The following is a 21,756-nucleotide window of genomic DNA, read 5'->3' as shown; positions in this document are numbered from 1 at the left end:
TTTGATTGTGCGGAACATTCACTTTTATCTGTAAAATTGCAATAGTGGTGCCTCAAGGATTAATCTTGGGGCCACTCTTATTTTTACTGTATTTCTTTTATTTGGGCACCGCGTCGCAGTTTTGCCAATATCAGTCATATGCTGACGATACTGGTGAACTTTTTTGATCTATTACATTATGATGAGGGCAAGGGGATATTAATTTTGATCTGCTGCCTGTATTTACTTACTTACTCTTTGCACCCGATTGTGCAGTGCACTTACTAAAAATATAGTTGCATCTTGAAATAAATGGGGAACCCTTGTCGTTTGCTACTAGGTTAAAAAACATTGGGGTAACGGTGGACGCTTCATTAAGATTTAGTGAGAGCATTTCATATTTAAGTAAAGGAACTTACTTTATTCTTACTCTGTATTAAAAACTCTGTGTGTATATCCCCATTGTCATATTGCCTCGTACTGTATTACCCATGTTTACTCTTTCATCGTCAACGCATTCAAAAAATACAAAACAACTGTTGTAGGTTTGTTGTGTTTGACTTAAGGAAATATGACCACGTGTCCCCAAAAATTAAAGAGCTGCATATATACAATTTATTCGAATACCTGTTTTCTCTGTTAATACAGTGTATCCTATAAATAATAATAAATAGGAGATTCTTTAGGTTAAAATATTATGATTTAACTAACGTTTACTTAATCCAAAAGTTGATATTAACCGAGAGACTTTATGTCAAAGTTGCGATTTCATTTTTGACGTTTTTAAATAATAATTTAATAAAATAAATGAACTTTTTGCACAAAATTTGGCGAATTGGAGTTTTTGACATGAGAAATCCATTTCCGTGAACAATTTTGGGGAAAGTTGAGAGGGCGCTACGTATGGTACTTTTCGTGCAATTGATTCTTTCTTACTTTTTTGCGCCTTAGAGTATGCAGATTTTTAATTAAGATATCACTTTTTAAACCTTTTTTGCATAGAAAACGCATGCCTAAATTTCGCCCGGAGTCGATGTTTTCGAGAAATTTGAACTTGAAATTTTCAGTACATCATTACGTACTAATTTTCAATCAATTTTAAAATCACCTAGTTAGTGAACTGAGCTAATATGGTAGTACAGATCTTAACAGCGTTTTTAATATTATTTATTTAGAGATTTTTACAAGATACTCAAAAAAACTTCGCCTTCAATGAAAACAATTTTATGGAACCACAAAATTATTTTTAAACTATATTATATATAGTATATAAAAAAACGATTATTAAAAAAAGGCTTCTATTCAGCAATAAATGTTTAAAATGATTTCCATTCACTGTGCTGCATTTAGACACACGTTTATTGAAAGGCTGCCTGAAATAATAATCCTCTGCCATAATTAACCTCGACTATGAACTACTTCATACATTAGTGACTTCATATACCCTCAAACACAAAATTCAATAGGATTGAAATCTGGACTCCTAGGCGGCCAAGACTAGGGTTGTTTAATCGAGCGGTCAAATTTTTTTGTCAATTGACCAATCAATTGACCAAAATAATTTTTAAAATACCATGAAATTTATATTTATTGTGCGTTACATCGCCGTCGCGTCGTTCTGTGAACCAAATGGAGTCGATATTATTATTGGAATTGCTACGTATCGTATTCGGATATTCCTTGAAGAAGGTTATGTGTAAATTGGACATCACAGATGCATAATAATTTATTATAAAATACATATTAAATAATGGTAGATAACATTCTACAATTTCCAGATGTTATTTAAAACATTTTTTTGTCGAGAAGTGGTCAATTGACTAGTCAATAGACCAGTCCCAAAACTACCCACGACCAATCCACCGATAAGAAAATTGATTATTTAGTTAGTCTCTAAAATGTCTCGAAAAGTGCGCCGAAACTCCATCTTGCACGAAAATAATTGTTCTTCTTAACTCTAAGGATAGATCATCCAGACAATCGACTGATTGAGTCTGCAATAAATTGATGTACAGCTCACCGTTTAAATTAGGTGGTAGTTCGATGGGTACCAACATGTATCAATTTATTATGAAACAAGTTATGTCTTGGCATTATCGGAAAACTAACCAAAACTTTTTTAAAAACACCCAAGATATTGCAAAACAGCAAAGAAATTCCCCAGAACCTAAGTCGCATTTGGTTAGTTTTGGTTTGACTACAACGCCTATTACAAGGAAAATTTTGCAGGTATTTTATTGTCTCTGTTTTCGTCAGAGTCTATCTCGCACTATTTTACTGCCTTTTATTGTGATTATGTTATTCAAAGCCATGCATGTCGTCATGAAACTGTTGAAGTAGGTGCAACGAAAATTTCAAATGTGCATTTCTCGAAAACGGCAACTTGGACAGAAATTTGTTTAAAAAACCTGTTAGCGATGATATCTTTATTAAAAGTCTGCATAGACTAAAGCGCAAAAAAGTTAAGAAGTATGAAATGCGCGAAAAGTACCATACGTAGCGCCCTCTACAATTTCTTCCAAAATTATTCAAGAAAATGAATTTTTCATTCCAAAAATCCCGATTTACTAAATTTTGTGCAAACTATTTCAGAAATTATTTAAAAAATCAAAAATGAAATTGCAACTTTGAGAACCTGTGTCTGAGTTAATATCAACTTTTGGATTCAGGTAGGTTTCGTTAAATCGTAATATTTTTCCTATAGAATTTTGCCATGTATCATTCTTTAAGGGACACCTGTATATAAGGTAATAAAAACTTCTCTATTTAAATAATAGATAATAATACATTAGTTTTTCGTAGCGAAACTTATAATGTAAATATTAGGGTGAATAGCCTAACTGTGCCATAACACAGAACTGCGCTTTACGAGCAATAATGCAAAAACTTTGTTGTTGTTGTTGTGTGACTTGGGTTTTTAGTTCAACTTCTAATAGTTACATGATTATTTTTCTAAATACTTACTTAATCTTACTCTTCCTTTCGCTTTTATTTTATTTTTGTTTAGTACGGGTAATACTTAGTATATTGTCATAAATCTGAATAGAGTAAAATGTATGTATTATGTAGTGCAAAAAGGTGTATAATAAATGGATTTATCTAGTTGGGTTAATGAATGACTAGATAACCTGGTCCACTAGACTTCGCCCTTTGGGAATATTGTACTGTTGCCTGTGTATCATGTGTATAAATGAACAAATAACCCTTTAGCGACCGGCATTTACTCTCCTTTTCGTGATGACTCACCGATTGTTTACGGTATGCCGTTTCACCGCCTTGTAGACGTGTTACAGTAGAAGAAAGTGATCTAAGTAACAAAATAAATTCGTAGCAGTTTGGCAAATATCTCAAGATCATGCTTTATTTCGCTATAGAAGGTCATTTAAAGCCACTGTACGTAAAATTCCAGCAAAAACTTATTATCTCGAGATCGTTTTAAGCCTTTCGAAAGTGTCATTTTCCCTAATTCCAATCGATTCCGGCGTGAATCCCGTGCATCCGGCGTCGGGATGCTGCGCGTCCCGGCGCTCGTCCCTCCCCGCCCCACCACCCACGGAGTCGGGTCTGTTTTCGACACAGAAAGTGCCCGTCGTGACGCGGATCGTTTAACGTCAAACGTTCCTCCGATCAAATCAAAATGTGAAACGAACTTTTCGCGATACACAAAATCCGATATGTCTTCCATTTAGTTTATAATTATAGTACTAGTAAGTTATAACAGTGGTGATACCGCGTCTTCCAGTTTTCTAGCTCGTAAATGATATTAGGGTTCGCGTTTTTTTGTTGTGCTTTTCCGACGAAAATGTTTTACAATAGTCCAAAAAATCGTTTGGTCTTAGAAGGCCGTTTGTCTTCCGATTATTGTCCCATTAAAAGTCAACGTATTCCTGTGGACGAGAGATTAATATTCGAGAGGTTATGGAGAGGTGCCCTTTGTCAGGCGTTGGGTTCGAGGGCCAATTTGGTCGCGGCCAGACGACGACAGTGCTGTTGCCATTGTCAGTGTGTCAGCGAAGACGCCGTTAACAGGAATTCGAACGCGCCCAGAAAAAACGCAATGAGATCCGTCGTTAGGTATTTAGCTCCTTTTTTGAGCCTTTGGTCTGAAATTTAGATTCATCTGTCTATTCTGTAAGTTTGCAGGGTAGTCGCTGTTCTGTTTACAAGTGCTCAAAAAAGTAGGGTAGACTAGAGACATAGAGTTTAACGTAAAAACGTCGTATGGACAATTTTTGTCATGTTGCCCTACTAAAAATAATAAAAAACTTATAATTTTACTTATACTTTTGGTTTTAAAATATTTTATAGTTGAATACGCAGAGTGTTTGCATTTTCGTAGAAAACTAATATCTTTCTTGTTTTGAATACACCACCCTATATAGGGCAATTTTTTGTTCATTGGAAATTTCTAGACATAGCATATATATCGGGGGTTACACTAAGGGCTAAGAGAAAATCCTAGAAATTGTGTTTGAGTTCTAATTGTAATCATCTTTAAAGTTTGTACTATTTTAAAGCTGAGCCAAATCAAATCTTTTTTGTTTAATGCTGTTTGCTCTATCCTAACCAAATATATAAATGAACTTACCGCTCAAAATAAAGATTTATTGCAGGATGTTTATTAATATCTAATTATCCAGTTAATTTATTCTTTAGAATGCCAGATCATATTTAAAGTCAAAGTAAAATATTGTTATTTATCTTCATTACTTTTTTTACAATATATTCGAAAGGCCACAAAATTTCCCCCCCCTTAGTTGACATTTCTACGTTTCGACATGCTTAGCCGTCTTCAAATATTTGGTATTATCACTTATCCTTCCATTAATACTTAGGTTTACTCAACAAACCAAAACTAATCAATTGTTGAAGACTAGCCAATATTATTAATTATTGAATTATTTAAATAGTAAAAACACATTTTAAAGCAGTAAATATCTAACATATTTAAAGTACTTGTAACTATTACCAATCAAGAGGCAATCTTTATAAATTGAAGATAGGTAATTAGGATAAATCAAGAAAACTCTGTAAATATTCTATTTACTAATCTACATTTCGAAGACAATATCGAAAATAACTTAATAAACCCTTCAAAAACTCACATCATTTCTTTCCTGCAGATAAAATATTATAAAAATATTATAAAACCATTGAGAAAATACATAATACATTTGCTTTGCAGATATAATTCATTTCTAATGATCAAGTTTGCTATAAAAACTAATTTTGGTTTTATGTGACCAAATGGCGTTAATGAAAATGTGTTATTTAAACAGGACGAGTTCATCGTAATCCAGGGAGTAAAAGAAAGCGACCCTTTAGGAACGCCGAAAAATACTGATCGCTTCAATACACATTTTAATAGTTAAATAATTATATCATTAATAAAATTAGTTAGTCTCCAACAATCGATTAAATGATTAAAAACATGAATATAATTTTAGGTTATGCGTCTAATGCAACTTTGTGTCTATTAAAAATATATATTAGCGAATTTGAGCAGGTGTAAAAGATGAAAAATGTTTCAAAAACGTCTTTAAAACCCTTTTTATGTAATAAAAGCATACCAAAAACCACTTTCTGTGCTCTATAGGTGTATATTTAAAATTTAAAGTGATTTGGGTAACTTTATTCATCTAATAAAGACACTTATAAAGAGAGGAAGATGGTTTTCCACTAGAGAAATAATTAAATCTTTTTTCCTTTGTACAACATGGACCTTTTTTGGACCGGTGTTCGCTTTTATAGATCGCAGCGCCTTTTCGCTATGGAGGTCGAATATTCCAGTCGCCCAGCCCATTCCGCTAGCTCGTCACAATATTATTCCCAGTATATAACAGGGTAACGAATATTTAAATTTACTGAAAATGCCATTTGCGTGATACAATTCTTGGAAATTATGGGTGAAAACCTACTTGTTCTATATGCCAGAGTTTGTAGAGGTACTATAGTTGGAGTTAAACTAAATTTATTTCAACATGAACAATCAAACATGAAATCAAAGTTTTTAAACTTTATTAAAAAAGCTGAGATTAAATATATTTGTTAAAAAAACAGCTTCGAGAGAAAAAGTACAAAGATAATATAAAAAAAATATATTGTATCTGTAATATTTGAGTAGATTTCTTATTACCGCAGTGTCAAAGGCATACCAGAGAGCTAACGTTTGATTTTAAACTAGCCCATTGAATGGCTAAAATCGTTTAGACCCGAATCCCCCTGAACTTTATTTTGAAAACCTGTGGCCAAGTCCGATAACGAGATTGCAGACTGCATCACCCCAAGTGACAAATCTCTTCGGTAATACGATTAAGGATTAACTTAAAGGTTTCTTCTAATAATATTTAAACTGCAGCCTGAAAATCCACCTTCGAGATTACGGTCGCATTCGAAAGCGTTTGCTCTTTGTGTTTTCCTCAAAAGCTATTTGTTTGCCTTTAATTATATTTCTCTACTTCCTCTAAAATAATTGTGCAGAGTTCAAGCGTGCGAAAGTTTCTCTTTAAGACGTCAGCTCTTAATATATCCGCTATTTTAGTCACGTGTTTTGGAGCGATTGAATCTGTTTGTTGCAATTTAGCCGAAGATGGAATTTTGGAATTCTTGCCGTTTTTCGAAAATGTACCCAAAAACTATTGATCATAGAAAAAGTATAGTATGCCACTCAAACTCTTGACTATGGTTAAATTTATTAAATATAAAATATAAATATTTAATCATTATTTATTTTGAAATGATTTTATTGTTGAAGGAAGAGTTAAATGGGGTAGAAGTTAATTTCTATAATTTATTATATTAAGAAATTGCAAAAGTAAGAGTTGGAAAAAAAAGTCGAAATAATTGAATGAATGTACAATAGTATCTTTTTTACACTCATAGGACTGTCATCATGAAACATGCACCCACTTAAAATGGATCCGAAATGGACGTCTATCGGATGTTTTGAGCTGAATGTTAAATGATGTTTTTTAATTACTACAAATAAAAAATAATGTATGGCTAGGTATGTTGTGAGAGTCGAAGGAAAGGCGCGCTTAAGATAGGGTATGATAGCAAAGTTATTAACAATAACGTCTGTATGTATGCAGGTACTGTACAAACTATAGTTTGATTTCATTCCAAAATTCTTTCATTTTGCCTAGTGTACCACTCGGGTTTGGGTTAATTTAGGGGTATTGTTATCTTTGTAAACCATATCTTTCAATGTGCGCCACAAAAAAAAGTCCATCGAGGTCAAATCTGGACTGCTCGCTGGTCAGGAGGTCGTTCCGTTTTGTCGAATCCAATTTTGTCCTCAGAAACAGTATCTCCAAAAAGTATATATTTTGAGTCTATTTATTTGTAGATGATCTTCTTGTGTATATCTGCAACCCTGAAATACTCTGTTTTGGTGATGTTTGTACTTAGTCATCGTAGTCATCTTCCAATTTTGCTTTTTTCTTTCTCCAGTTATCCATTTGCTTCTTGGATATTTTCAGCGAGGACATAAGGTCCGTCCAAAAAACAAATTATTGCTGATAAAATATTATTAGTCGTGAATGTGTTAATCGATGTTTGATTTAAGTATAAAAAGGTCCTCATGTCGCATGGCCCGCTTTTCCAGAAAAAAAAACAAACCATGCGAAACTGTCATTTTGACTAATGAAAATGCCTTTTTCAGTAATTGTTTCATATAATACCAGCTAATTTTTTTCCGATTTGTTCCGGAACGTACAGGTTTAACTTCTAAGGCCATAAGGCCAAAATTTTGAAAGATGGCTCTTAAAAGTAAATAAAACTGTATGAGTTATTAAATATCGCACAGCAAAAATCTAAGGTGAAAAATGTTGAAGAAGCAAATGTAGACCCTCGTAAATTCGTATAGACGGAAGGCTCATTGCTTCGTCGTAAGTAATTGCAGATGAAAGTTTCATCTCCCAAATACGATTATACAAAATACCAGTGGACGATTTGTTTGAAAAATTTTGAGTATTGCAAAAATTAAACAGGAAAATTAAGAACTATTTTAAAACAAGGCAATAAACAATTTGTTTTAAAAAAATATTTTAATATGTAACTTTAATTAGTCTTAAATTTAAGGGAATTGCACAGAAATCAGAATAAATTAATATAATTGCTTTCTTTTTAGTATTTGGATTATGGATTTTGCTTATATACCCATAAGTTATTATATGCTGGTAAAAACAATTTAACACTAACAAACGCTAAAAAGTTTAAACAGTTTGTAGTATCAAAATTTAAAAACAAAATCAACCCTTAAAAATAAAATTTCAACCAAATAATCATGCCCAAATTGCATCGTGTCGACAATAAAAAAATCACCAGTTATAAATACTTGCATTTTTTACACTGTGTACATGAGGCTTTAAATGATGTAGGTGATAAGGTACGCCCCACAGTGGGTCAGGGAGACCCTAGTTGTTTGACTTATTCGATTTTCTTGTAATGCCAATAACTTTTACTTAATATTATTAAAAACACATCAATAGAAAGAAAAAAATATTACGAACATTAAATTTTAATACAATATAATTATTATACAGAGTATTCACAAACAACTCTATATTTACAAACAGTTTTTAATTAAATCATAAAAACGTTTTAATAACACTTCACAAAATTCAGATAGATTTCAGAATAATTATATTAAAGTAATTTAAAAAAAAATAGGATATATTAAAAGTAACAATTTAACAAAAAAAGTTAGTTATTCATTTAATATATTTTTTAAAATATTTAAGTTTGTTTACGTGAAAGAATCGAAATAAAACAATAACAGGGTTTTTATACATTTAAAGTATCATTCACTTTGCTATGTTTTTGTTACAATTTTTGCATTAGTCACAGCTTTAAAAAGTCAAACCATTGCTTTGCAATAAGAGCGTTCGTTTAAGGTTTTGATTTATAGTTAGTCTTAGTGTCAAAAGTTATTGAAATGCCAAAAATAGTAAGTTACACTATCGCTCTATAAAAAAAAGAAAACAAATTTTTATATTAATAGGTCAAAACTTATAACGAAAAACATTTTTCTCCGTTTTTTTTTGCCCACCCGGTAAGTTCTTTAAAAATTATTTTTATAAAATGGAGCAGGTGGGAGCAAGATTGTGTCTTGCACGTAACACCACAACATGTTATTTTAATACATAGTATCAACACCACCCTAGATTATGCTAAAATTGTAACATATTGCTTAATAAATTACAAACACCTTTGGACTATTTTTTTAATTTGACTCAAAACAATGTAGAATTTTTTAAGGATAATTGCCTTTTAGAGTAACTTTTTTACAAAACATTTGTCAAAATGTGTTTCAAAATGTCCAAAATCTCAAAAATGAGGTTGGAATGCGGATCTTGTCCTAAAATTTATATTGGACACACAGGTAGATCCTTCAACAAACGATCATAAAAACAATAGTCTAGATTCTAATTATGCTACACACTTAAACACAGAAAAACACATTTTTGACGCCAATTTTCCGTACAGCCACATTCCATATTTCACAACATACAGCCACAAAAAGTAGAAAACTAAATTTATTGGAAGCCATAGAGATTAACAAAATGAGACATTCAGATGTATTGCTTAACGATCAATTAGATTTAAATACCTCTACATTATTAAACTTAAATTCTCACAACAACATTAATTAAGGTTTTATTGCCATTTTTCGATATATATAGTAGCAGGTAGTTTGTAAATATTACATTTACAAAGACAATTGTCATGTGAATATATATATAATTTCGTGAAAATCTGAACTTTTAGTTCTTATTTATTTCTTTAAATGGCTTTTCAAGTAAAAGCCACCTCAGTTCAATTAATGAAGAATGTTGCAAAGCCATGAAGAATTCGTTGATTCACTTTTTAGTTCATTTGCGTACCTAATGGAGAATTATTACTCTACACATTTCTTAAATATACTTTAATCAAAAATCCAACTTCGCGTCCTATGATTATGACTCATTGTTCCGGTTACAACAGGGTTTCCCTACTTTGCCTTCCCCTCGGTTTTCGATTTCTCAGTTTCCACCACCACTACGCGGGTGAATATTGATCAACGTCGCGTGCCAACCCCACGCTTCTATTACGACGCCGCTCCATTTTACGTTAGTGCCTTGGATTATACAAAAGATTTTTTTGTGAGACTCCATGCGTTCTAAGTGTTACTGATTTTTTTTTAACAGTGGATTTATAGGGTTACGGGATGTCGGTGCAAACGTAAATTTTATGTTATGTTTTATAGTGTTTGATATGCGAACGTTCGCGGAGGAGAAATGGTGTGCTACAATCATGAAAAAGAATTTAAAGAAGAGTAAGATTTTTTATGCGATTTTAATTACTAAAATTGTCGCTCACAAAGTATTCACAAGTTATATTCTATATTGAAGTCGCATTAAATTGCTATTTTCAAAGAAAAAATTTAGTTTTAGTGTTCGGATAATTTAATTAAGTGCCTAAACTTCATGCAAAAGTGTATTTACCCCATATAAAATATATCTCCATAATATTTTATTTTATATAAAAGTTTTAAATACATATCTGTTTGTTTGAATTTATTATACATTATTTTATATTTTTATTGTTGAGATAATTTCATGGCAAGTTTCTTTCCTATTACTTTTTTTTTGGGTAATTTAAAAATTTTGAAATATTTAACATCGCTTTGAACAATGCTCCTTTGGCCATTTTCAAATGTGACGCCTTTACAATCTAATTCTGTGATTTTTTTTCTTATATTTTTTAAAGAAACTTCCACAATACTATTTACAAAACTTCTGGATTCCTCCTGCGTCGGTTTTTGCTGAGTCGAACTTGCTGACGTTTCGCCAATCATCCTGTTGGCTTCTTCAGAGCTTAACTGAGCTGAAGAGTTTCGGTTAAGCTCTGAAGAACCCAACAGGATGATTTTCAAAACGTCAGCAAGCTCAATTCATCAACAATTGTCGCAGGAGAAATCCAGAAGATTTGTAAATAGTATGTATGTAAATTTATAATCATGAACATATAACATAATTTCTAAAATTTATCGATAAATTTTTAATTCTTTTGTCGCAATTACGTCATAATTTCTTATTTCTATGTTCAAACTAAAAAAGATAACACTTTTTTGGTTAATATTTTAAGTTGACACTGAATTCCGGTTTTCTCTTTAAAATTTAACGAATTTTCGAATTTAAATTTATATCACTCGAGCGCCATCTACCTTGAGATATATGAAACGTCCAGTGAATCATGTTGAAAGTACGTCATCTGATTGCGAATATAGAGTTGATGAAATTTGTGGTACAAAGAGTTTATATGAATTTAGAACTCTAATTCATTTTATGGATAAATGAGTCAGTACCGTGAAACGGAAAATTTGAAATTTGTTCCTCGTTGTTGGCGCTTTGAAGTTATAGTGAAATCCTCTCAGGTTTTTATTTTTATAGTAAAATCGATGAATAATGTGCATTCAAAAAGTCAGAAAGTGTAGTTTTAAAATCTTAGTAAAAGTATAAAAGTTTCAGTTAGAACGAAATCACCCCTTTCTTTCCCTTACACCCTTTTCGAACGGTTTTCTCACTATTTCGTATTTTGTATCAAAAGTTAATCGAATCCCTTCTTTCATGATTGATTGATTGATTGATTTTAGGAAAAGTGGACACGTCCTTGGCTTTATTTAGTTCAAAAAGGTTAAAAAACTCTAGAACTCTCCGTCCAGATCACCAGATCACCCTTTATTATTTCATTATTAAACTACATTTTTTTGTTAAATTTTGGTACAGATCAAAAGTCATTTTTGAGCAATGTATTTTTTAAATGTTTACGAGTGGCATGCGAAAAGAATTTTGATGGGATATTTTTAAACAACAAGTTCTCATATTACATAAAATTCAAATTTTCAGTTTTGCTTTTTGCAATAATTATCTTGCTTGATTTTAATTCTTTTACTAAACAACTAGAGATCTTAATTTTTGTAAAGATTGATTTAATTTAATTTTGTGTTACACATATAAATAATAATTTGATTTTTAAGTAAAACTTAAAAAAAATGCGGTGTAACGTTTTATAATCAGTTTGCGATAACAATTCTGATATGTGACCAATAGATTTTTCTGATTAGCCTTATTAAGAAAGTTTGGTTATCGCTCGCCTTCTGTAAAGTTTTAAAGCGCATTTATTCGAATATGCTTTTTTTTTTCACCACTGCAGTGTATAATTTTTAGGGTCTTAATTTTAAATAGCAGCAATTTCTTCCTTTTCAAATTAATAAATCTGTGTGTGTTAAAAAAGCATTTGGAGCTACAACTAATTATTTTAAATTACAACCTCGTGTGACCTGTAGGCAACATATTAAACTCAGTACCTTTATGGTTGTCCTGGCCAAAAACAAAAACAAACATGGAAAATATATTCTATTATATGTGGCATCATTTCCTGAATTCAAAAGTGTATAAAAACATTTCCATTAAAACTTCTTACGATGAATATTTTTTTAGGAATTCAAAAAAGTGTAATAATAGTTGCAATGCGTAGTTTGCATTTGCTAAGATCCTAGAATACACAACCCCATTTCGTTTTTTATGAAAATCAAAAGAGCTAAGTCTAAAATACAAAATGAAATTTTTGTTGAGAAACTTTTTAATCGTTTGTAATTTATTTGCATGAGCGAACTCGTTTTATTTCAAGTAGTTATCAGTACATTATTTATATTTGGTTCATATTTAATCCTATATTTGTTAATTTTGTTTTAATTTGTGTAACTAATCAAAAACCTAATATTGTATAGATCAGCCAATATCCAAAATACCCTGTCTCACAAACGCAACATTTACGAAATGTCTGATGTCAAGATGTACTTTTAGGTTACACCTAGGTCAGTCACTTAAAAATTTGGCTCCCTTATAAATAAAAAATTTCCCATGAGTTGTGATACTAAAATTTTGATACTGAATTTGTAAGTACGTTGTATATTTTAATATAAGTTGTTAGTACTTTTTCTTCCTCCATAACGTGCATCTTGTCAGAACGTCGGCGTCTTAAGTAGCTTACCTTCTTATAAGTTCCTATTTAGACGATACGTTTCCACAAGCTTCTATCTTAGGACGCTTACTCTTTATCGTTAATGCGTCAGATATTCTTAAGTCACTGCGATCTTGTAAAAGTATTAGCTGATGATACTCAAATTTATTTTTCTTTTGATGCGGAATGTTTCTTGGGGGCTATTAGATTTACAAATACTAAGTGATGTTTCTCAAAAACGCAACTTAAAAGCAATGTTCAAATCTCTATAGGCGATACTAACATTGGTTTCGTTGATGAGAGTAGTAATCGATAGTAATCTTGGGTTTAGGCAACACCTACAGGTTATATTGCAAAGAACTTTTTTGTTTCTAAAAATGCTTTACACCAACCGACATATTTTAATTTATTAAAACTATATTTTATTAAAGCAGGAAAAGTTTGTGTGAAACCTTAGTATTGTCACATTTTATTTACAATGATTATGTTTAAGGTTTTTGCCTCGATCTGGAGAGCAGAAAATTATTACAAAGAATCAAAAATTTCTGTATACGATGTATATATGACTTTAGAAAGTATGATCATGTATCCCACCTATACAACGAGCATGAATTTTATATAAAGTTAGTAAAAACGAAAACTACGATTCATTCAGGGATTGCTATTTCGTCAGAACGTTCATAATGTTCAATGTTCAAATGAAGTATAGGATTAAATTGCCGGTTCCACCCCATCAGAGTTCCATGTTCAGCGTTCGTTTGCTTGTAATGCAGCGTTGCCATTTGATTTATTAAACTTAAGTGTTGAAAATTTCAAATTTAAATTTAAAAAATATTTACTTTATATACAACAAACTATACAGTACTTTCCTTGATAACTAAATAATTGTATGTAATGTAAATTTTTGTGATTTAGCTTATTAGTGCAAGTTAGTGACTATTGTTTACCCAGGTTATTCTTTCCTAAAATTATATTTTTTAAGTATGTGCATGCCATTTTTATTTAAAATTTACTACCTAATCTACAGTGTACTTACTGATTCAGTACAGTATCTCTAAGCTAGACTGTGCCAGCAGTGAACACCTAATTTTTTTTTATTTGTATTTATTATAATTTATTATTATTGCAATTATTATAGTATATTTGTATTGTTACTTTTTTAACTTGATAAAGGTGACACCGAAATTAAACAAGTCATTCTGGGTAAAATTTATTTCGTCCAAAATAACAGTCACTAACTAGATATTACTATTTACTATACACGATATATAATTTATATTATGTCTCTATTTATATCCGGAGATTATTAGTATTTCCGCGCTCCGGGTTCTCTTTTCGACTAACTGACTAACGAGAGCGGCGCCCGCTTTTATGGAACGCAGTGCCTGCTCGCAAAATAGGTCGGGTTGGGATGGCACTTAAGTAATTCTTGCCCAACATAACTTTTATTTTGATTCTGTGGTGGAACAGTTCACCATGCTCGAGAGGTGGTCATACACGTATTTTCGATTTTCTTTTGGACTCATACAGGGTCAGGCCAGCACGTTCATCAGGTCGATCCTCACAATATTAAGGATAATATATCTTTTTTTTTACTTTCCTATAACGCTACCTAATAGGAAATCTCAAATATCTCATTTTGTGAATATTTGCCTTCAAACAAACAATACTTTTGTTTTGTTTTTAATATTGATAATATTTCATACTAAAGGTAACGATAACGATTGTGTTCTTTTGCAGTGTGACGGAAACGCATCAAGTGGCGGCCGCCCAGCAAGAAAAAAATGCGCGACTGAGAGAGGCGTTTGGAATATCGGAATATTTCGTGGAAGGAAGCAGCTTCGATCCTGACAGGGAAGCGAAAGAGAAGTTGGCTGCCAGCGCTGCGATCCAAGATAGGGAGAAGCAGAAAGCGTTGGAGAGAGAGAAAGAAAAAGAACAGGCAGCCCGCTACGAACTGGTCAGAACGCCTAGTCCGGAACCGGAGCCGCCATCCGATAATGAAAAAAGTTCCAAGAAGAAAAAGAGAAAACTAAAAGACAGAAGGTTGGTGTTGCTGCCTTTAGTGGTTGCTATTTTAGCTGATTAAAACTAAATCGTACATATTCACATGATAATGTCCGTAATAGTAACAGTAAATTTTTCAAAGAAACTTCCACAGGCTACTGTAATACTTTTTGTAAAACTTCTGGATTCCTCCTGCGTCGATTTTTGCTGACGTTTCGCCAATCATCCTGTTGGCTTCTTCAGAGCTTGACTGAAACTGACTCGTATTTTACTCTGTACCTGCTTATATATGTTTGAGGGGGATGGAGCTAAATGAGGGGCATAAACACCGTCTCAGATGACTGATTCCGATATTGGTAACAGGTAGAGACCACAGTCGCTGTTAAGATTCTTAAGTTGTTAATAGATTGCAAGAATTTTAGTTTTATCGAATAAAATTTTATGTCCCGTTTTGTCCTAATCGTAAGGCTCTTTCATGTTCTTTGAGCCTAGTTGATATTTTTCGTCCGGTCTCTCCAATGCATTCTTTGTCGCATATGAATGGAATATTGAAAACGCCTATCATCTCAAATGGAATTTTGTCTTTGAGGGATTTTTCCACAAGGGGTAAACAATATATAAGTAGGTACAGAGTAAAATGCAAGCCAGTTTTAGTCAAGCTCAGTCAGCAAGTTCGACTCAGCAAAAACCGACGCAGGAGGAATCCAGAAGTTTTGTAAAAATTATAATAGTAACAGTACTTAACAGCGAAGCTGAAATTTAAGGAACATATTCTTTAATACTAAAGAAACGAATAGTTCATGTTTACTGCATGTGCCTTACAAAATCTGCATCATTCGGGAAGTGTGGATTCGATAAAAGTAATATCATTTGCCGCCAGAGGCCATGTATGTGGTAAAAATGAACACATAGTCGCACACGCGTTAGATTTACAATTTTCGAAAATATTAATATCTGAAATTACTTTGAACAATAATGATGTGCTAAACAATCATAAAAATAATTACTTAGAAATTATTAGATTTTGGGTTTAGTTGCTGATGTAGTACAATGTCCAAGCTACTACGAACATAAAAAGTGGGTGAGTGAAGTTGTACTTATTTTGTTTATACAGAATAACAATTTGAAGGCAACAGATAAAAGCGTTACTCATTTAAAATTATATCCTTAACAAGACCGAGAATCAGTAGATTCAGAATTGGAGTAGTAAAGTTTCTTTTGTATTCGTATCTAGGTTTTATATGAAAAAAATTGCAGTGCAACACAAACACAACACGACACAAATGTTATAGAATATACGAAGGCAAAAGAGTTTGTAGTATAAAAACTTTTAACTTAGTTTACAACACGTTGTGTTGATTTGCTCCACCCAGGATAGACATCTCCCAATGAATTTAATTACCAATAAAATGGATGGGGTGGATGTAATGGAATTCGTAAAAGAATTGACGAAAATACTACTTTTAAATTTAATTGAATTACTACTCGTTTCTCGTAGCTTATTGGCCGCCGAAAAAGTTTAGGTAGCAGTATCAACTCAGAGCATTGATACTCATCCATTCGTTGTCATAAAATACCCAGTATGTTAATAACAATAATAATAATTTCTTATTTTTCTATGTGGAAAACGCCATAAAAGCATTACGGTAAAACAAACAAATGCAACAAATAAAAATAGAAGCAATTATTAGAGATTTGAGCCTGCGATACCGAAAGAGACAAAAAGACACAGAAAGAAACCTCTCTTTGGATGTTTTGTCGGAAGTTTGTTAAATACTGTTAAACTATGAGTATCATTGTCATTCACATTTCGGTTTTGTGGAAAAATTTCAAAAATAAACTAACAAAACTGTCTCTACTGCAATAGATCAGTTTTTTTTTGTGCTTTTAAGAAATCATTCAGTGCCGTGGACACTCCCACAAGGACACAATCAATAAGCCGATTTTTTGTAATAATTTTTAAACTTCTAAATAATAATTCGAGCTTAGATATACGGTTTTTCTTTTTTATTTAAAAGTTTACTTTCACGTCAGCTATGTTCTTTTAAGAGTTGTGAAATTTTGGAATCACCGGAAAGGCTGATTTTAGAATATATTCTTTTCAACGTACAATTGTTAAACAGACGTTTGAAATTTGTTGGGAGATGTAAAATTTGGATATACATTGTGACTATTATTGTAACACATTGTGGCTAATACATCTGAGCAGTTCTGCATGAAATGCTCTCAAGGTGAGCTCTTTTTTTTATTTGGCGGTTTGTTATGTGACAGTGTTGATATTGTGTTCGAAGTAGCCTGGACTTCATTGTATATTAATTTACAACTTGGTTTGTTTTGGTCTCACCTAGGAATGGTTTAAAGTACTTAATTACACAGAACCAGAACCGTAAAACAACAAACAAGTAGATCTCATCCAAAACAACATAACGAACTCGATTGGGATGTGTATTTCAGAGCAAATTTGCAGTCAAAATCAAAATTGCACTTTGGGATATACATAGACGACAATAGACACCATATTTTGCCAATCTTTCAAAAATTTGTGTCAAAATTGAAAAAACAAACGACAAATTTTACTTTTTTTAAAGTAATTCATTCTAAATATTATAGGCAAGATCTGTAAAAATTAGCTTTCGTTTTTAAAATCAAGATTGCAGTGAGTCTCATTAGTAAAATTTGCATTTGTTTAATGTTTCATATCAAACAATTTCGTGTGCTGGTGCTAAACAGCGCTGAGCTCATTCCGACTTAACCAGAACTTAGCGAACTCGATTTTCAGTCGGAAACAAAACCAACAAATCTCGAGCTATTTCTTTTTTATGAGCTCTAGTCCGTTTTTTAGAGAATGTCAGTTTTTTTTTCGTATTCTTCTAAAGAAACTCCAATTGGTACCGCATTGAAATTATAATAAAAGAAGCAGTACGTTTTTCAGCATGATTCTAGTTCTAGTGTAAATTCACTTTTTTCAATAGTTGTCTATATTATGTGATGAATGATAGGTTTCTTTTTTAATGCCTAGTTTATCGAGTGAGGATCCAAAAAAGAAAAAGAAGAAAAAAAGTCGCAAAAAGGATAAGTAAGTAAATTTGTTGTTTGTGGAAACGTTATACTAGTGTATAAGTGCTGATTTTATTTTGACCAAAAAAAAATAAATAAAGAAAAATATTTTCCTAATACTAATTCGTTGGTGGTATATTTTTTTGCCTTACAAAACTGTAATGAAGGCTGTAACCAGGTAACTGTATGGTATGACTATATATTTTGAAGATAATTTATTCTCGTTTTTTTGTCCTTTTTAAATGTTTAGCCGGTTCCATTAATGGATATCGAAGGTGCGTTCAGCATTAATAATTCTAGTCCAAGCGACAAATTGTGAAGCATCGCGTTCATAAATATACGCATTTACATTATGCATGTTTAGCCAATTGCTAACGAATTATTTTCGCAAAGAATTAATGGAGCGCAAGAATTTGAGTTCGTTTGCCACTGCTTTCAATAACGTATGTCGCTAATTTATTAACGAATGAAAAATTTGTATTATTTTTTCAAGCCCAGTTCTAGGACAGTAATATGCGAATTAATTGTTAATGTATACAAGCATTACTATTACTTAATTAATTAATAGTAAGAAACGCGTGTTAATGTCACAATTTACTCATAATGTCAATGTGCATATTTCTGAATTCTTTTCTATTATCGTTCAAATAATTAGCCTATCAATATTTTAGTCTATATTTTTCTTTCATGTTCAGATCGAATAAGAAGGAGAAGAAGAAAAAAAAGAAGCATAAGGCGGAAGAATCGTCAGATGAAGCTGACTCTAGTACTGACCAGGACGATTCTGATGATGGGTCGAAAAAGAAGAAAAAGGGGAAAAAGAAGGAGGTAAGTCGTAGATGAGGCGTGCCGTTTTATAAAGTGAAAAATAAAATTTTGTGTTTTTTTTTTGGTTGCTTCTTTTTGTGTTAGATGCCTTAGCTGGTTGGTGATATAAAAAGGATAAATTTGTGGAAATGCTGGAAAGTGAACGTAGAGCTGCACAGAAAATGGTTAATATTGGAAAATATTTACCCTAAGTAATAAAAAATTGCACGAACTATCTATATTTTTGTTCTTTTATAACATACATATGACATTTTTTAAAATTTGGCATAGTAGATGGTGGGACATTGATGAAATTAGGATTTCTTTACCGTTATATAAATTGTATTTTGTAATTGTAGCGAGCCGGTAGAGGGCGCAGTGCGCTATCTATCAGATTATGTTTTTTCATTTACAGTTACTAAAGTTTATTAACCAAAACTGCCACACCTAAGCTATTGAATTTCATAAAAGTGTGTTATTTGTAAAGCAAAATCGTTTTTTCTGACACGATTCTAAGGAAATTTATTTTCCGATATCAAAAAAAAAAAATGTAACCGTGGTTTTCTCCGAAAACATCTTTTTATGGAGAAACGTATAGAGATAATTATTTTCCTCACAAAAGTTACAGAAAATAATTTGCCATAAACTTTCCATAATTTTTATTCATTTAAGGGTCTCTGCACTACGCCAGGTCTCAAAAAGATGTTGATACGATGATGTTTTTATTATTTATTATTTATTATTAACATAGTTGACACGACTTATTTTGACAGTAACTGGAAGGATAAGATAGGAAGAATATTTTAGTTAAGGACTAAAATCCAATAGACAAATAAAAACATGCTATTGCATTTTTACTTATTTATTATTTTTATTGGCACGAATTATCAGTGTGATATTCTATCCTTTGTTATTATTTCCTTTATTTTTAAAATATAAATTTAAGGGTTTTAATTTTTTTTTTGCGTTAATAGTGTCTTGTTTAAATCTTGATTGAGCCAACTGCCCACGTGACGATTGATTGATCCATTGTTGTACCGGGTATATTGTAAATAGAACACCCTGTGTATATTTAGGTATTTTTGAATTCCTCGGAATTTCCTAAACATATTTCGTGTATAGGATGTTTCAGAGTTGATGATACCTTAGACGTTTACTGCGAGCGGTACATTGGATTGTTCTGAAAATTTGGTTAGCTCTCTCGACCTAAAATGTTTTCAACCCGGCGACTTTGACCCTTTCGAATAATTAATGTATCATGTACGTATACCTAAATCTTTTGGTTTCTGAAATAAAATCAAGTTTTTCTGAAAACTGTTTTACTTTGGCATAATTAATCTTTTAATAAAAATAAATTTAATAAAATTTAATTTAATCTATGTTTTGATTGGAAAAATGATTTTCTCGAAAACCGCTGAAGATGCATACACAGGGAAGGTGTTATTTGAAAACAATCATAAAGTATTAGCGGATCGGAAAATGCGTTAATATACATGGTGTCCCATTTATATTTGTATAAATTTCACTATTTATGCTACTTCTACGTCTTAGGTGCAGGATGGCCCATTTGAGATGCTCCTATTTTTGTAATAAAAGCTATATTTATATGAAATGATACAGAATTAAATCCTAAACTCAACGAAAGTGCTAAATAACATTTTTTTAAATTAGACAACTCATTTTTTGATTTTATTTTCTGGTCACCTTGTATATTATATTTTAGCCATAGATAAATAGATTGCATTAAATATTGACCTCTTATATCGACCCATAATACAAATTTCCAATTTTAGTTATCAAGTATTTCTCAAAAACTCAAAATTTCGTTTTCTATGTAATGACCAAAAATATTCAAAATCAAGGGAATAATTAAAATTTTTAAGATTATTCATAGCAGTCGATTTAACAAATAAACACCCTGTATACATAAAAATACTATAAATAAAATAAATACTTAGGGTCGAACATTTTTTGTATTTAATTTTTTTCCTCAGTGTCGTACTTATTGGAGTAAAGTATAGGAGCACTTTAAATGTACAATCAACCTTATAACTATCGATTTATTCGAATGAAAGGCTTTGCTATATATTTGGAATCTATTTTGTTGGATTGATATTTAAAATATTTAAATGAAAATCGTTAATAGCGATTTTTTTTATGTAGAAATGCTGTGTGTAACTCTGCCTATTAAAAAAAAGGAATATTCTAAATATTAGCAATAAAACATTTTTCTATTGTGCACATGCTATGACGACAACAAACAAAACAAAAAAAAAAACAAAAGCTGTAGTGTAATTAGTAATTTTTGTTGTTATTTTTATTTTAATGCAAAAAAATGATCTCAGCTATTTTTTTCTTTTTTCTTAAAAAAAGATAACGGAGAAAATACTTATGTTAAATTGATTGCCTAAACCTAGCGGTACTATTTTTTAAAATTGCTAGATATATTTAAGCCTGTAATAGTATATTATGCAACAAGTTGGGTAAACGGCATTTGTGTCACGAGTTTATTTGGCACGAGCGGAGAAAAATTTCACCATACGTGTTGCATACTATTTTTTTAGAACCGTTAGTTTTTTTGTACGTTTTTTAAAAATAACACAGAATTGTCAAACGTCAAAATTCACGGCGTGCAGCAAAATCTCCGGAAACATCCGATGGCTCCCAAACCCGTGCTGTAATATTCCGGAAATGTCCGAAGGGGCTCATATCCGTGGGACTAGAAATTCACGTTGTAAAGTGACGCCTTCCGCACCCTAGGTCGGTGTATAATTAGGTATTTTACAGAAGGGAGAAAAAAGGTAATTTTGGACAAAATTAAAACGATGTCTGAAAAAGTGATACTTCAGTATAAGATATTAAATATGAAATATGCTAAGAAAGTTCCGAGCCTTATAT

General features: G+C 31.6%; 1 protein-coding gene across 5 annotated transcripts in view; it reads left to right on the top strand.

Moving 5' to 3' along the window:
- LOC132702921 (serine/arginine repetitive matrix protein 2) overlaps positions 1–21,756 on the top strand; it is a 32,043-nt gene that overhangs the window by 1,815 nt on the left and 8,472 nt on the right. For 3 of the 5 annotated variants that reach the window (XM_060671783.1, XM_060671784.1, XM_060671787.1), the window contains exons 4-6: positions 14,728–15,033; positions 18,014–18,070; positions 18,747–18,879. In XM_060671783.1, the coding sequence (XP_060527766.1) occupies positions 14,728–15,033; positions 18,014–18,070; positions 18,747–18,879 (496 nt within the window). Of the gene's footprint in view, positions 1–10,078; positions 10,298–14,727; positions 15,034–18,013; positions 18,071–18,746; positions 18,880–21,756 lie in introns of those variants that run through there. The other 2 variants (XM_060671788.1, XM_060671786.1) reach the window with 2 other exon arrangements.

The sequence above is a fragment of the Cylas formicarius genome, unplaced genomic scaffold (genome assembly GCF_029955315.1).
Source record: "Cylas formicarius isolate icCylForm1 unplaced genomic scaffold, icCylForm1.1 PGA_scaffold_6__28_contigs__length_40554024, whole genome shotgun sequence".
NCBI lineage: Eukaryota > Metazoa > Arthropoda > Insecta > Coleoptera > Brentidae > Cylas > Cylas formicarius.
This window is presented reverse-complemented; position numbering and strand designations above follow the sequence as displayed.